Below are 17154 nucleotides of genomic sequence, written 5' to 3'. Positions count from 1 at the left end.
AGTGGCTCCAACATGGGCTCCTCAACCATGGTTCACCACACTATTAGAACTGTCAATAGTGCCACACCAAAAACTGCACCTCACTTCCATCCTTCTCACACAGAGCCCTGGAGAAATCAGACATCCAAACCCCAAGGAGCACATCCTATCGATCTGGCTCCTGAAGTCATAGAGTTGGGATATTTAAACCTAGCACCAGATTGTATAACAATCCTGAAAGATGCAAGAAAACCAGCCACTAGAGAATGTGATGCAGCAAAGTGGAAAAGGTTTGTCATCTATTGTAAAAATAACACAATTGATCCACTTGATGCATCTATATAAAATATTATTTGTTATCTTTTGCATCTATAGCAAGTTGGCTTAGCTTACACATCTATTCAATTACGTCTTGCAGCAGTAGCTGCGTTACTGCAAACCAGACAACATTTGCCCCTATTCAAAGTTCCAGTAATTAAAGCTTTTATGGAAGGGCTTAAAAGAATAATACCACCCAGGGTGCCACCTGCACCTATCTGGAAACTTAACATTGTTCTCACAAGGATTATGGGTCCACATTTTGAACCATTACACATTTGTCCATTACAATTTCTCTCATGGAAGGTTGCCTTTCTAATTGCTATCACATCACTGAGACGCGTTGGTGAGTTACAGGCATTAACCTTAAAAGAACCCTTCTTTCAACTTCATAAAGATACAGTGGTTCTTCATACAAACCCTAAATTCTTTCCAAAAGTAATTTCTGCTTTTCATATTAAGCAATCAGTTGAGTTAGCTATGTTCTTCCCTCAACCTGATTCAGTAGCAGAAAGGGCTCTACATACTATTGATGTACAAAGAGCATTGTTATACTATATTGATAGTACAAAAGGTTTTGGCAAAACAAAACAACTTTTTGTTGTATTCGCTCCACCTCATAAAGGAACTCCTATCTCTAAATCTGGTATTTCTAGGTGGATTGTCAAATGTATTTAAACTTGCTATGTTAAAGCTAAAAGAACTTTCACAATACATCCTAGAGCACACTCTACTCGCAAAATAAGAGCATCTATGGCCTTTTTAGGTAACATTCCCATAGCTGACAAATGTAAGGCAGCTACATGGTCTACACCACACACATATAGCAAACATTATTGTGTGGATGTGTTAGCATGTCAACAAGCTAATGTAGGACAAGCAGTGCTAAAAACACTTTTTCGAACAACTGCAACACCCACTCGTTAGCCACCGCTTTGGGAGAATACTGCTAAACAATCTATGCAAAGCATGTGTATCTACAGCACACATGCCTCGAAAGGATTATGTTACTTACCCTGTAAGTATCTGATCTTGGCATGTAGAGCTGCAGATTCACATGTGCCCTCCCTCCTCCCCGGACACCTGTGGTTGTTGCAGTTCTTATCATTTACATTACATATGCATGGACATCTCTATACTATACTCACTCCATTCTCCCTCTCTTGTGGGAAAACAATCTAACAATGGAATCGATGCCCATGCGCACTATCACCAAAAGGAGGAGTCACCTTACCTTGTGACTGAAAAAGACTTCTTCAAAGAAAAACAACGTGTAAATGTTAACATTTCTGAAAAAGTCCTCTCATATTCACAACTTTCATAAGTGTTTAGTACTTGCTTAAATGATTTTACTTGTGTCTGAACATGTCGTAGCAATATATATATATATCTTCAAGGTACATAGATATGGAGTTAAGAATAGTAAATCTATACTTGCCTATTCAGACTTACTTTCTCGATATTTTGATCCTCCATATTTTTGACATGCTGTCAGTGATTCATTGCTCTTTACAAACTCCTCTTCCTTCAGACAAGGTTCTGTTTGCTGCAAGTAGAATACGTTTTTAACCATAAGTACCCAAACCTGCCATCTCTTCTGTCCAAGACCCTAATTTCTCTTTGATAAATGCATCTGCAGCGGTAGTTCCACGGATCGGTCTTCCATGTCCAAGGCCCTAGTTGTTGTAATCATATGTCACCAGGATATAGCTCCCCAAAAGTGGCACCTTTTCTAGTTAAAGCTCTACAAAATACTTCTGCAAATGATAGTTTGCTATTCCTCCTTCCTATTTACAGTTTCCTAGTTGCTGTGAGTCGAATACATCCATAGATGATACTTACTCTTTCCTTCTCTGGTCCAGGTCCTAGTTGTTGTCAATCAGAATAAATCATCAGGCAATAGTTCCCCAGACCTGCTTCTTCTGATTGATGCCTCTGATGTTGTGTATAATATGTCTACAGCCCATAGATACTTAGACATGCCCTCCTCTCTGGCCAAGGCCTCCATGTTCTCTTCTTTGACATGCCTGTGCTGAAATTCCTTCCTGTTGCAGTGTGGATTCTTCAAGAGGACCAGCAGAGAGGCAGACTACACTACCAGTTACCACCGTGCTCATCTGGGGCTACAACCCTCGGAGATGGAGAAACAGGCAGATGAAGCCTAGCAAGTGGTCCGTGTGCAGTGATGATAGCTTTGGTGCATGCATGGGCCTTGCAAATGAGCACGGTTTGGCGTGGCTGCGTTTGTGATTGGTGCACTATATGTATCTGTAGTTGACTATCTGAAGGTTAGATGCTCGGACATGTGCACTGTTGAACCCATTGTTTTTGTTCTATTGTTGTGAGTCTAGAACGTGCAGCCGTCAAGGAGGGATCAATTCGTGGCTTTAGCATGCACCTGATGGTTTTCATTCACAATGTATCAAAGATCAGAACCCAGGAACCCCACCCAAATGTACCCAAGAGGAAAGGAGCAGCTGCACATTCAATGTGCTTTCGCTACCAGACACAATATTAGTATTTCTCTTATCAGTATTTACTAGAGAAATCTAGGTAGTTCTGTATGTGACTTTACTTAAGCTCCTTTTGCAACCCAGCGCTCTAGCAACGAAGTCTCTCAGGGTAATTTGGGAACCCTAAGCCATGCTTGGCCCATCCTCATTAGCAAGATGGACTGACACAGCCAGAGATCTGCTCACAGATAATAAAAAAACACATGTGGACATTTACTAATAGAGATGTGTTTTTAAAGATACAAGTAACAGCATGAGACTGTGGTTTAGAGGAGCAGATTGAAACCAAACAAAAATAGGTTCAAGCCTGCAGCTGCCTACCAGCAGGGGTGTATTAGCTGGAAAGAAGCTTAGAATACACATTTGAACAATAGTGTTAACAAGCCAGAGAGGAACAACAGCTACCAAAAAAGACTTTCAGTGTTGGGTAGGTTGGGAATTGAACAGAATGATTGCTGGTGACTCTACAACTCTTCTGAACTACAGCCACTGGTGACTATCCTGCATTGATAGTAGCCGTCAATGAGAAACATCTCTGAATTCTGCTGTCGTTCACTTGCCAATCGGGTTGAAAACGTGTTCCCTTACTTACTGGGAGGGGTGGGATACAGGCAGCAACGCATCTTGTTGGGTGGGAACGCGGGGGTGTTTTATTATACATTGATGATGAGCAGCTGAGGGTCCTTCTCTAGGACTACTTGTAGAGAGGATTAAGTGTATCTACCCTTGGGTAAAGAAGGCTTAGAGTCCTTTTGCAGTCTCTTTAAAAAATCTGTTTTTACTTATAGTGATGATATCATACACCTCCAAGGTGAGTTATTTCACCAGTTATACACTTATATTAGTGGAGTTCTATGAGCAGCCAACACTCGTTTTGCCCCCTAACCGGCTAGATAGCTTGAGGCGTTCTCACAGCTTTTAGAATAAAGTTTACATTATGCGAACCATATGGACAATGAATATGAAGGAAAACTAATTTGCTGAAACGTAAACTTTATTCTAAAAGCCTTGAGAAAGCCCCAAGATATCGAGCGAGCCAGTTAGGAGGCAAAACACGTGTCAGCTGCTCACAAAACTCCACTAATATACGTGTATAACTATTTGGGTAAATAACTCACCTTGGAGGCGAATTATATAATCACTACAAATAAAAACTGAATTTTCAAAGAGACAACAAAAGGAATTTGAGCCGTCTTTACTCAAGGTTAGATACACTCAATCCTCTCTACAAGCATACCAACACAAAGAGTAGGTCCAAACCTCAACAAGTGGACTACCGCCCTCGGATTATGGGTATTTTCCAAAACGGAGAGAGTGCTGGACCTCGTTGCACACCTTCTCTAGGACCTCTCTGTGTTTTGTGCACAACGTGTGAGAGATGCATTAACGACATATTAGGTTAACATGATGCATGTTCACCTCTCCTAATGTTTGAAGTGTATGCACTAATTTCCCCACAGAGGGGTTACTTCTGTACGTTACTTATATACACTTCCCTACATTGTCTCATAGATAGACACTTCTGTATTTCCATTGAAAATGTTGATTCATTGCTCAAAATAACACTTTGATCATTTTATCAACTTTTATCCATAAATCGGAACATAACCACATTTTCCCCAGGTTCTTTTTGCAGTAATGACGTATAAGACCAGAAAAAAGCTGGAATGGCACCATTAGACTCAACTGCAGCAGTAACACCATTGTCTCTGGACACAGTTGTGGGCTCTGTTGGGCTGGGCTGGGCTGAGCTGCATTTATTATTTTTGTGTAGTATGGGCTTCAGGATCCTACTCCCTGGGGATGGTCACCAACTTGTCCTGACCCGCAGTTGGGATACCTTTGAGACAGTGTTCACGTAAAACAGTGAGACACGAATATACATAGGCTTCTAGCTCCAGAAAACTGAGATACAAAAATCCTGAATACCGCTCAAGTGGTTCTTAGGAAAACTCCAAACACTGATTTCTTTCATCATAACAGTATGTATGAGAACTAGATAGAAGCTTGAAGAACAGATTAAATGGCAATTTGGAAGAAACAGTATCCTAAAGTCTTTAGAACGTAATTTAGATATGGGCGGTAACCAGACCATTTGCCCAAAAACATGACAGCTGCCCCAATTTCCCACCCTTTTCTTCGCCTACTGATTTACCATGAGGGGGAAAGTGGAGTTCTCGGTGGTGGAGCTGCAGCTGAGCTAACTCCACCATTGGAACCCCCCTGTGTCTGGATTTGACTCGGAGGGACATGGATTCTTGCAGCCTGCACCCTTCAATGTAACTATTACGTTCTGGACTAAAAAAAATAAGACTTGTGCACAATTTGCAGAACGTTTTTTGCAAAATACTTGTATATTTCTTTCCAGTAATTTTGTATTGATATTTCGAAAACAGTGTTCAGTGCAAAATAACAACATGCCAATAATACGAGAGCCATCTTTTATCAAATACAAAGATCCTTGTGAAGTATATCTGTAAACAGATTCCTTCAAATATAGAAAATAAATATTCCAAAAGCAGTAGTAAGGGATTAACTCCCAATAATAAAATGTTAAAACAATAAAATGAAAACCGAATTCTGTCTTTCCTAGTTCCTAAGAACACCTGACATTAGTGTATGTTTGTATGTATGATGAGTTACCCATACTCGGGGAATACCTTTGCTTGTAACTCAAGTAACTTTTCTCCAAGAGAGTATACCTCACTCAAAATAGTCAGCAGGAGAATGTCTCATTAGAGGAGAAAATATCTCTCTGTGTGCCATTTTCTTTTCACATTATTCCCCAGGGAACAAAAAGTAAATTAGAAAATTGTGCAAAAACGCTAAGGTTCTGCATTTTTCATGCAGTGCAAAATAGAAATTAAACAACATTATGCGACGTAACAAAAATATTGCACAGGCCTATGAAAAAATCCTTAAATTGTTCTCCACATACTTGAAGACAGCTCCAAGCGTTCGGTGGACCTTAGTTATTGGTTCCCGATGTCTTACCAGCAAGGCAGGTGTCCATCTTCAGGAAGCATATAAGTGATGACATGCCACAGCCATTGTCTTTTTTTTCACGGCGTGGCTGTTATTTGGGAGAAAAATTTCAATAACAACGGCATCAATTCATGATATATAATTGAGGCTTTTAACTTCTTTTTGAGATTCCTTTGAAGTTAAATTGATTTGATGGAGAAGGATGTTGACTCTTCAAACCATTTCTAGACAGCTAGAATAACAGCTGGGAGCACTAAAGAATAGTTAAAAAAGTCTGAGTTTAGCTTTGATCATCTCTGCTTGTGTTCAGTACTGCTGTGCTGAGATTGTTCAAACACAAATTTAAGATTTTACACAAGAAATTCACACTAGCAGTAGCACTCATCATTCTGTCCATGGAGGTACTGCATTTGTATAGGTCTGTGGGTGGTGCTTTTGGCTCAGTCTCCTTTATGCCCTAAACCTATGTAAAGAGGGCAGAGCTTGGGCGAAGAGGGGAGCACACTTGTAGAGAAGGTGACAACACTGTTAACAAAAGAGGTGATGAGACCACATTGAGACAACGGATGGAATGTCACAACTAAGCACCAGCAGACTTAGAAGGAGTGACAAAGACTCCAGAAAGGGCTGAAGCTGTATCCACATTTGGGCCACTGATTGTCGAGCTCAGATTATCCGGCCATGTGCAGAGATGTAGCCCACTGCTACTTGGAAAGCATGGGTTAGTTCACCGTGACCAGGTGGAGAATCAAAACTGTCCGGAGAGAAAGCCACAAATGAAGCTCCCCTTGTAAACCGCTGGGCAGAAGGTGACAAGACTGTAAAGGGCCTCCTGCTGGTAAGGTACATCACCCAAGACAATGATGCTGAAACTGCTTGAGGGGGAGGAAGCAGGATCCCCATTAGGCCGGAGAAGTGATCAGTGGGTGCATGGCCCAAGCAGGAAATGGGGAGAAGGAAATTCTGGAGGTGCAGCCAGCGAGTGCTGCACCAGACTTGATCTAGGTCTGTCAGGTGCAGTTCGGGGTAAACTGCAACTATGTGACCCTGAAGACCATCCAGGAGGCGGTGGTGTAAGATATGGCTGGAGGAGGTCCCAGAGGTACAGTATTAGGAAGAGTTGCTCAACACAATATGACTGCATGTGTTCACGCTGGAAAATCAAGTGCTAAAGCTACAGGAGGAAACCAATGAATATGAGTAAGATCAGAAACATTTCAGAACATAGTGATGAGCTTGAAAGGACAGCTCATACTATTTCAGGAAAAGCAGGATGAACTTGAACCTCAATCCAGGAGAAACAGTGTACACATTAGGTGGTCCCGAAAGGAGCAGAAGGTAAAAACATCAAGCGCTACATCCAGGGCACATTGGAAGTCATACTCAAAAGGAGGTAGAGCCAATCAGACTTAACATCTGCACAACTTTACTACTGGAAGCCCACAGAATAAATTCTCCTGGGATATCCTGGCAAGGGGGCATTTCTTTGAAGACAAGGAGACCTTATTTATCAAGCTGAGAGAGGGGAAAGATGTCTTGATCAATGAGGTCCTCGTGCACATCTTTCTTGATGTGTGAAATAATAGAACAAAACAAGAAGGCCTTCAAGCCTGTAAATGAACTCTTTGGGATGAATAAAGTTCAGGACATATGGGGGCACCCCTTCAACGTCCTCTTCACTTGGAAGGGAATGTAGTATGCTTTCAATGCTTGGCACTGATAATTGTGCCATCTACAGGCACTTCTCTCTCTTAACATTAATCAGCAAGAACATAAGTAAAGAAAAAGCAGTCTACAAACAACTCCAGGATCATATAAACACCTGTCATCTAAGACATGACTACCAATCCAGCTTCGTATCACACTGCAACAAAAATTAGAAGATATACACCTGCCAACAGATCAAGGGAACCCATTCCTTTTCATTTTGTTAGACATCTCAGCCTCTTTTTGCACCCTCAACGACACCTTGAAGTCTCTAATGGGATTAATTGGAAATGTCAATCACTAGTAATTCCAGCCTATCCAACAGACATCAGTTCATAACCATGAGCACCTTCAGGTGCTAGACGATCCCAATCACCTGCGGAAACCCACTGGGTTCCATCTTGTATCCCAAATTGTCCCACATTTTCCTCCTTTGTCTTCAACCATTTTATGAAGTCCCTGGATATGTTACTGATTAATAGAGTTTCAAAATTCACTAATATGCCCATGACACACAATTGCACCCAAAATCTGCTTCACTTACCCCTTGCTTCAATCACTGCCTGCACCTGGATATCTAAAGCCTATCTGAACCTCAGCCCCACAGAGACAGGATTCCTGCTATTTGTCAAGAAAAATATGCAACAACTAGTCCAAATTTGAGACAAAACATGAACGTGTAAGCATTTTTAACCCCAACTTTCACCCGTTGCGAAGTCACTCTGAGTCACCCTGGACACTGAGTTCACTCTCAAGAAACACGTTGCCAAGGCAGCCATCTCTTTCTACTTAAGACGGTGAAACCTTGTGTCACAGAACGTGATCTCAGAACTGCTATTCACGTTGCTGTCCTCTTGCATCTCAATGGTTGGACTACCGCTCACCATTAGAGAGGGTCAGAGTTAACAGACAAATGTCAAGTAAGAAGAGCATATACTAAGCACTAGCCAGAGGTGCCCTTTGGCTCCACAGCTTTTCATTTTCGCTAGCACCCTTGTGCCATGGACTAGGGACAATTTACAGATAAAGGGCATTCAACTGGGATGACTTAAGTTTAAGGCAATGGTGTTTGCAGATCATATATTGATGTCTCTGACAGAACCCAGTTCCTCTACTGCAGAGTTGCTGAGGAAATTGAATGGGTACATCGTAAAGTGAAACATAACCAATCTGTGGACAGGCAAAGAATGTTACATGTCAGGCCCTCACAAGTGGTCCTTGTATCATTTGGTGTCAGATCAGCTAATCTGCAGAGTTGCCACAATAGACTTATTTACAACTCAGGACATAATGTCTTAATTATGCCTCTTGGATGAAAATGGTGCATGCTTCCAGCAGAATGCACTACCCCATTAAAGGAAAAGGGCCTTTCCGTACAGCTTTCTACCATCTCCATTGAAGCATGTCATTATAAGTTGGGCTTATGCAGTGCATGCAGTCATTCTGATTGCCATTTCGTGCTGAAAAAAAGTTTGGTTTTAGTACAACTGGCTCACAGGCCCTCAGTGGTCTCATACTCTGAAGGATGGCTTTCCATTGCAGGAGTTGGGAAGGGCTTGGCCAATGGTCACTTGAATCTTTAATCTAGGAAGTCATACAAGTTGTGAGACTAAACTGGCTAAGATTCTGATACTAGGCTTTCTAAATACTTATTAATCATTTTTGTGTGTAAATTCTTACATTGGGATTCCTGTAGGACCTAGAAAACACCTTTGGACGCTTACAGGGACACCACAACTCAGTTATGTTCTCTGCAAAAGTAGTTTATCGAGAGGAATTTTCATGGCCATCTCTCAGAAATCCGATCCACCCTTCAATTGTTTTCATTGCAGTTGTGAAAGCCCTAGCCCATAAACCGTTTTAGGCAATGGCTGTGACAAATGTCATTTAAACCTTTTTCTTGTTGGCCATGTCATTCTGTCAATGAAGCGAGCTCTAGACCTCATTATCCGACAAACCTTCCACATTCTTCAAGAAAGACAAAGTACTTCTAAGGACTTATCAAGCTTTCCAGCTGCAATTTGTCTCTGGCTTTTATTTGAACTAGGGAATCGATTTCCCTACAGTTCTCTTGAATTTAGGTTTAGAAGCATAATCTTGGATGTAAGCTTGTGTTTTTACCTGTAAAGGTCTAGGCGGGTTTAGACCACATTTGCAGCTGTTCATTGCATCGAGGGAGTTTCTCTCCTGCACAGAAGCTTCAAAGGCCCCCCTGACAGTTTCATGTCTGCTTCACTTAAGAACATTCTCCCTAAGTAAGAATAGATCCTTGTGAAGTCACACTTGTCACTGGGTGATTTTTGCAAGCATAAGCAAGGGTTTCTCCTAATTCTTTTTATAGATATGAGTCTTTAGATGCCAGCTCTAGAGATGATTCACACTTTAGTCAAGCTGATAGATATTTTGGTTAGGCCTGCTGCACTCTCTTTCCTCCCCTCAGTAAATTTTCACACTTGAGAATCTTCCCACTCGTAGTACTTAAGAGACTATGATGGAGGTATAAGTAAAAGGGACTCATGATAGCAACCTTTGTATTCCTAGTCTTTCAGGCCCAAACACCTCATTTACTTCCTACTCGTCTTAGCCATAAAATAGTATGAACCAAGACAAAAGAGGGGTCCGAACTACAGGGGACAGGCAGTGAAAGTCATGCTTGGGAGTGAGCGGAGCACTTAGTTTCCTACTTTCAGCTCCTGATGCATAGCTTTCTAAGCTCTTAAAGTTCTGAAGCACCTACTGTACAGTACATTACAAATAAAAGCAAACAATGGTTCCATACCAAAGTGAACAACCTGAGGCAGGCTTAAGAATCTGAGTTTTACACAGACCAATAACACATATTCCTTTTTACAAGCTGAAGTGCCACTCTAATTCACACTCTGGTACTCCATTAGACCAAATCCCTATTTCCAAGTAAAGGGCTAAAATCTGTTCCCTGTTCAAAAAGAAATTTGCTAAGCAATCGGAATTGATAGTTGTATGATAAACAGTTTGCCCCAGGTAGATTCTGGCAGGTCAGACCTGTCCAAATGTATTAGGGGAAAATGCCAGTAAAAAAAGGCCAAAGATGCATAATTCAGTGTTTTAAATACCAATGATATGTGTTGTGTCTCATTGGAAACAAGTAATAGGAAATATTTGCCACGATCTGTAAATAAATACCCCAGGGATAATAGAATTTACCACTTGTGGCCTGCACAGATAAACCTTGCATGGTTGGAGACCAATTAACAATGATCAGCTTTTCAAATCTTAACAAATTAGCCAGAGCAAAGCTGGGCCCTGCACAGCTTTTCTATACTACTGTAGACAGTTGTGCCGGCCATGGTAATAACACACCTCTCTATTTTGATTTCAGTTGGGCTTCTTCAAGCGCACCCGCTACGAGGATGATAAGGTGCCCAAGTACAACGCTGTGAAGATCCCGCGGGAGGAGCGCCAGCTGTTCAAGGAGGAGAAGACGGGCACCATCCACAAGAAGGACTGGGTGACCAACTGGAGCGAGAACGATGGCACTGTACAGAGCTCCGCGTAGCAATCCCAGGAGAAAGCTCTTTAATCTCCCTCTTTGGGCAAGTCAAACGACCATGCAAACTTTATAACACGGCTTGGGTGGGTAAGATGGACACCCTCCAGACTGTGCAACAGAGCAGCCGGTGTGTTAGTTGAAGCCCACAGAGACAGTCCATTCTTTGACACCCATGTGGGAGCTAAAAAGAGAACCTCCTAACATTACAGAACCAAAAGAGGCCTTCGTAGAAAGGAGCAGATACTGTTTTTTTGGTTTGTTTGTACAAAAGAAGTGTGTTCATCGCTGCACCAGTAACGAGGGGGCAATCCCTGTGGGGATGGGTGGCTGTAAACAGTTTAGGGTCTGCAGAATAATAACCTTTTCCCTAGTTGGGGGAGTTAGTAAGTGCAATTGCTGTTCGGCTTCAGTATCAAGGATTGCCATAAAGACGAGTGGCCCTGCTGTCACACAAAGACTTGACGCCCCTGAAATGAGACAATCTGCTGTATAGCATTGGATACCTGGAACCCTTTGGAGCTCCCACAGGACAAGGCAACAATTGGAATTGAGACATCCAAAGAGGATTACAGTTATCCACATGTGCATCCGTCTCGTCCATGTCTGTCACTCTGTGTGAGACTATTTTGTTCCATATCCTTTTCCTAGGAGGCCTTACATCTCTGGGTATCCTGTATGCATTTCTCTCTCTAGCTGTAGGGGTGTCTTGCTGGCTGTCCTTCTCTCACTGTATGTCTCTCTACCTATCATGACCTCGCTCCCTGTGAAGGCTCTTGCTGTGTATCCTAATTTCGAGATGCTCCTCTTGGCCCCTCTTTCAGGATCTGTATCTGGGTTGCGTTGTTTCCCTCTATCACTTTTCCCATACACCCCTCTCTCTACGATGCTGGGCGTCTCTCTTCTCCCTCTTACCCAAAAGTGCTTTATGATAAAGTTTCTATGAAAGGTGGCTTGTCTCTCCTTGGTCTGTCTAATACCGTAAAGGTCATGCCATATTAAAAATGTATGTTTGAGCAGAGCTTTTGGGGCACAGAGGCCCTTCAGAACTACAGTATGCACCAAGAGCAAACTAGGTTATCCAAGTTTGACCTTAGTGAAAGCACAGACAACTTTGGTGTGTCAGTGATCAAAAGAATGGGGTTCATCTGAAATGTGCTGCGTGTGACATTTAGTATCTATAAAGACGGTTATGGTAAGGTCTGCGTGCAAGGCACTGCCAACCTGTTTAGAGCTCATGAGTAAGGTACTCTGAAGGAACAGCCAATGAAAATGTTTTAATGACAGCCCCATATTGCACTGAGAAAGGGAACTCAGTACGTGAACCCCAGCACTGCACGAGGGGTTGGTATAAGTTCTCTGCGCATAACTTTTGCTAACCATGGGGTCAAACTATTCATTTTGCAGTGCATTTTCCAAATTTATTGGCAACAAATCAATAAGTACTACAGGCAATTGCATTTCTTTAAGGTCTGAAACTCTGACAAGGAGCATTGTTGCTCTGCAGGAGCATTTCATGTATGCGCCTATAAGAAGTGTGTGCTACTCCCTTTAGGTTGCTTCCAGGGTTGGAATCACTTGCAGATCCATCAGCACATTCAGTGCTGATGGGTGCCACCGTAAGGTAATTGCAGGAAATCCCTGTGAACCAGAAGGCCAGTCGAGCCCTACAACTGTTGAATTATCACTGAATGTTCATCAGGGTGAAGTTTGTGTGAAAGGTGATGTCTTTCTTTTTTGTGCCCTTCAGAAAAACTGTGTGTGAAAGGTACTGGTTCTCATATTGAATGTCGTCCGAGTAAAGTTTATTGAACAAAACACTTTCGGAAGCTCTTCAGGTACAAATTGTGATTCTTTCTGACAGTTGTCTAAGGTCCCTATCAGTCGTTCCATGTCTTAATTTCATTATTGTGATTTTCTTTGCTTTTATTCAATTTGAGATTTTTTTGGTATTTTCTTTTATTATTGTTATCCTTTTTTGAAGATTATTGGTTTTGTTGGAAGGGCGACCATCAATATCACCCTCTTCCTCTTCCCTCTATTAACCTTGACCTCACCCTTTCTTTTTAACTCTTCCTGGCCATTGCCAGCTCTTAACCCATTACTTTTGTTCCTGTCACCTGCACACACCTCCTGCCAGTCTGCTGCTGCTCCTTTTTTCACCACCTCTCCTTCTGTGCCTCTCCTCTCCTCTTCTATCATCTTTCTTCTGAGCAAGAAATAAGAGATTCTGGTTACAGCTGCATCAGGAGTAGCAGAGGTGATGGAAAATAGGAGGTGTGCTGCATGGATATTTTAAATGCACAGGGTATTTGCAAATTTAGTGTTGTGGCAATCTTTTTCATAAAGTACAGTTTTTCTTATTATTCTTAGACAAGTAATTATTTATGCAGAATTACCATGCCGCCTCTATCAGATTCTTGCTGACCACAGCAAATGATCATACACTAAGATTTGTCCTGTTACAAGAGATCTGAGAAGATTGAAGTGATTGAGTGTATTAACAGGATTAGAAGTTAAATCGCCTACTGTTTTCCGTAAAAGAAACATGTTGTTTAGAGGAAAAATACTTCTAAAAATGAAGTCGAAAATTACTATAAAGAACTTAATCAGGAATATGTTTATTGCATCACTTAAAGCTAGAAAGGATTTTGCATTGCAGATGTAGGCCATCCTTGTGAGTTGCCTAATAACAGTGACTCAGATCTAATAAGACTTTGTGTTACAATCTGCATAGAGAGTCATGTACAAACTTCACCTTGGCCAAGCGGTTTTCCCTGCACAAATAGCACTAACTAATACCTGCCAAACATTTTGTTGGGCAGATCAACAAGATTATACATTTTACACCTTGGAAATGAGATAGACACGAGGTCTTCTATCTTATCACACATTTAGACCCGCAGAACTCGAATGTGGTGAAAACAGAATACTGGGGAAAAAACTGCACTCCACAGTATTGTTATTTTCCTAAGTATTTTTACTTCCCAGTGTTACCCTGAAGCTGGCAATGAGGCCCTGTTTGATTTCTCAAATCAAATTCTAAACTTGTCATCATGAGCACAAGACATTCTAGTGTGTAAAGAAATCTGAGTTGATCCCCCTTTTGTGACCAGAAAGACTGACTTGATCAAAAGAGCTCCAATTTCCTCTCGTATCAAAAAGGTGGCATAATTGTTTCTGGTAAGTGTAACCAAGCTTGTGAAAGACGTTTATCAGTTACCTTTATTTCCTTTTGTGAATTTTTCCAGGTTACAGAACATAGATTTTATAGTAAAAACACATTTGTCGTTGCACATTAGATCCACAATGTCTTGTTTCTACAGAGATTTCTCATTTCAGAGGAATTACTGATGATTGTAAGTTCCCTAACATTCAATTTTCTCATCTTGCTACCGACACATGTATTCATTTGTAGCTAATATGGCAACAGAAGCGTTTTTACTTCCAGAGAGTCGATACCTTTTAACTTTTTATAATCAATTCCGGACTGGTCTGAGTTTCTGGTGGTCTGTTGAAGTTAAAATGGAAAAACAACTCTTCTTCCTTTGAAGGGAAGATGATAAGAAAAAAAACATATTTCCCAAAAGGGTAAATGAAAAAACATAATTCAATACACTCTAATCTACAGAGATTTTAGGTGAAATAGTTTCCACCCTTATGGTGCATTTTGCATAAACGTTTATCCACTCGTGGGGTCTTTACTTGTATTCATAAACTCTGAATATCTCCACTGAAGAAATTTATCCTGGCAAATGAATTCCCCCAAAATGCTGTTTCTTTTTGTAGGTCTCGGCTAGACAGTGTATGCTCTGACTCTTCAAGACATGGTGTGTACTCTCAATGGGCTAAAGCCCCCCATAGGCTATTCTAGAATCTGCCGGGGGCCACAAAGTTCCAGTAACCCAGCATTCCCCAAAGTCTCCCAATACAAAATGGCACTTCACTTGTGTGGGTAGGTCTAGTACCCGCTACAGGAAACAGCTCAAAACGCAATGTGAACACATCACATTTTTTTCAGAGAAAATAGAACCTTTTTTCGGAATGTGCCTACATGTGGATTTTGGACCCTAGCTCTGTTGGCACCTCAGGAAACCTAGCAAAAGCACACGTTTTTGAAAACTAGCCATCCAGCAGCCCCCAAAGTCTCCCCATATAAATGGTACCTCACTTGTGTGGGTAGGCCTAGTACCCGCAATAGGAAACGACCAAAAACACAATAAGGACACATCACAATTTTCCAGTGAAAACTGACCCTTTTTTGCAATGTGCTTAGCTGTGGAACATCATCAAATAAAACTTTATTCGGTTTTTATCAAACTATAAAAGTCACAGATAAAATAGACAATACAGAAAGTGTTTTTTTTTATACATGAGTTTCAGGAGAAAACAACTTGACATGTTTAAAAATCAGGAGGACCCATCACGGCCCATCAGATCGAGTCATTTAAAAATTCTAAATCCTCAATCAGACAGAATAAAATAACAATCAATTTAATTATGTTTAGGTATATTAGTTTTGTTAAAAAATTTCGAACGTGACACCTCATCCTATAAGTAAACAATTTCTTTTCTTTATAAAGTGCGTAGTGCCTTTGACCATGGAGCCCAAAAGGAAACAGCTTAACTCGTTCAAAATTCATGAGGACAACTCAGAAGAAGTGTAGTGTAGTTCCTATATTCCCAATAGGCTCTGCGCATTGGAATAATAAATTCTGTAGGTTAGACGTAGGACTGAGGCCGACTAGGTCTCTACCGAATCTATTAGACTTAATTGTGAGTGCCAGCTAGATCAGAGGTCACTAGAAACTTTCTCAAATTCACAAGAAGGAATTTGTTTCTGACAACCGCATAAACATGACAACTTTGTTTCCCAAGAATAAGAAATCAATCTCTAGAGTCGCGGAAACCATAGATAACTATTTTACTCAGTCAATCGTGCATGCTTCGTTTCACCAGAGGTGCTGAGAAAATAGAGAGATGGGCGTTTTCAATAAAAAGTATTTATTGAACAGTCTTCTTTCTCAAGCATAAGAAATGTACTGCTACAATCGTAATATTGGTTATAAAGTACAGGGCATATAATACGATAAGTAGTATACAGTAGTACTGTAAAAGCATGATATGGTTTCTAAGCCATAAATTGCTTAAAACATATAAAATACATACAGTGAAAAAATAATGACTAAAAGTACTCAACTGGTGCTTCTAAAATACGCCTACCCCGGTGTACCTAACCTAAGTCTAGTACAAGGGAAGAAGTAAGTGAGGAGTAGTTTTAAGTTTAGTATTTCTCTGCCAAGAATCTATCCAAGAATTCTCTACGGGTCTAATCAGCTCCGTACCTTGGTTTAGAATGAAGGAGGTCTAGTATCTCTATCTCAGTACTCGATTTCCCAGCAACCCGCAAGGGTAGCCTGGAAACACTGGAGACGGATTTCTCAGCAGGAGAAAAGACAGCGTCTCTCAGTGCGTCAGCTGGAGGGTTGGCTTCCTTCGGCACTTGCTGCTGCAGGGCGTCGGGCAAGTAGTACGTCGATCTGCTCCAAGCCACAGTGTGTTTGTCTGGGCAAATCTAGGCATATTTATACTTTGAAGGTGCCGAGTTTGACGTGTGATTGGACTTAATAACGTCATCAAAGACTCAGTTCTTTGAAAAGTCCATGATTTCCTAGATAAATTAGTATTCAGGCAAGGCGATGTCCCTAGCTGCTGAAGGCGGGTTTCTCTAAGAAATCGTTGTTGATTCTTGGAATTTAGTGGAAGTAGCCATGCCGTATTTGGGCTGCATAGGCTCAGTCTGAATATGGTAATGATTTCTATGCCTATATAAGGATCGAACAATCTATACCTATATAAGGGCATGAATCAGGAAAATTACACTAGAGTCCTAGATTCATTTACAACACCCACTCCACGATTTTAAGTTAAATAAAACAAAACGTATAAGCACTGAACATCTCTAAAGCTAGTGTTTACAATCCCACCCAAAATACAACATACAAATTGCATTTGAAAAGGCTTGTTTAAATGTAACGAGTATAGAACAAACAGGTCTCTTTAGACATGAAGCATAGTATACATTCTATCATTTGTAAAATACATTCATGAAATGTCTCTGAAGTT

At 41.1% G+C, this 17154-nt stretch overlaps 1 protein-coding gene across 5 annotated transcripts in view; it reads left to right on the top strand.

The window, feature by feature from the left end:
- The window catches only part of ITGA7 (integrin subunit alpha 7), a 281940-nt gene extending 269960 nt beyond the window's left edge, over positions 1–11980 (top strand). For 2 of the 5 annotated variants that reach the window (XM_078689176.1, XM_078689174.1), the window contains exons 25-26: positions 2352–2468; positions 10861–10999. In XM_078689176.1, the coding sequence (XP_078545302.1) occupies positions 2352–2462 (111 nt within the window). In that variant the 3' untranslated portion in view covers positions 2463–2468; positions 10861–10999. Of the gene's footprint in view, positions 1–2351; positions 2469–10860 lie in introns of all 5 variants that reach the window. The other 3 variants (XM_078689173.1, XM_078689172.1, XM_078689175.1) reach the window with 2 other exon arrangements.
- Positions 11981–17154: the final 5174 nt, after the last annotated feature.

This window comes from Lissotriton helveticus, chromosome 1_1, assembly GCF_964261635.1.
Source record: "Lissotriton helveticus chromosome 1_1, aLisHel1.1, whole genome shotgun sequence".
Classification (NCBI taxonomy): domain Eukaryota; kingdom Metazoa; phylum Chordata; class Amphibia; order Caudata; family Salamandridae; genus Lissotriton; species Lissotriton helveticus.
This window is presented reverse-complemented; position numbering and strand designations above follow the sequence as displayed.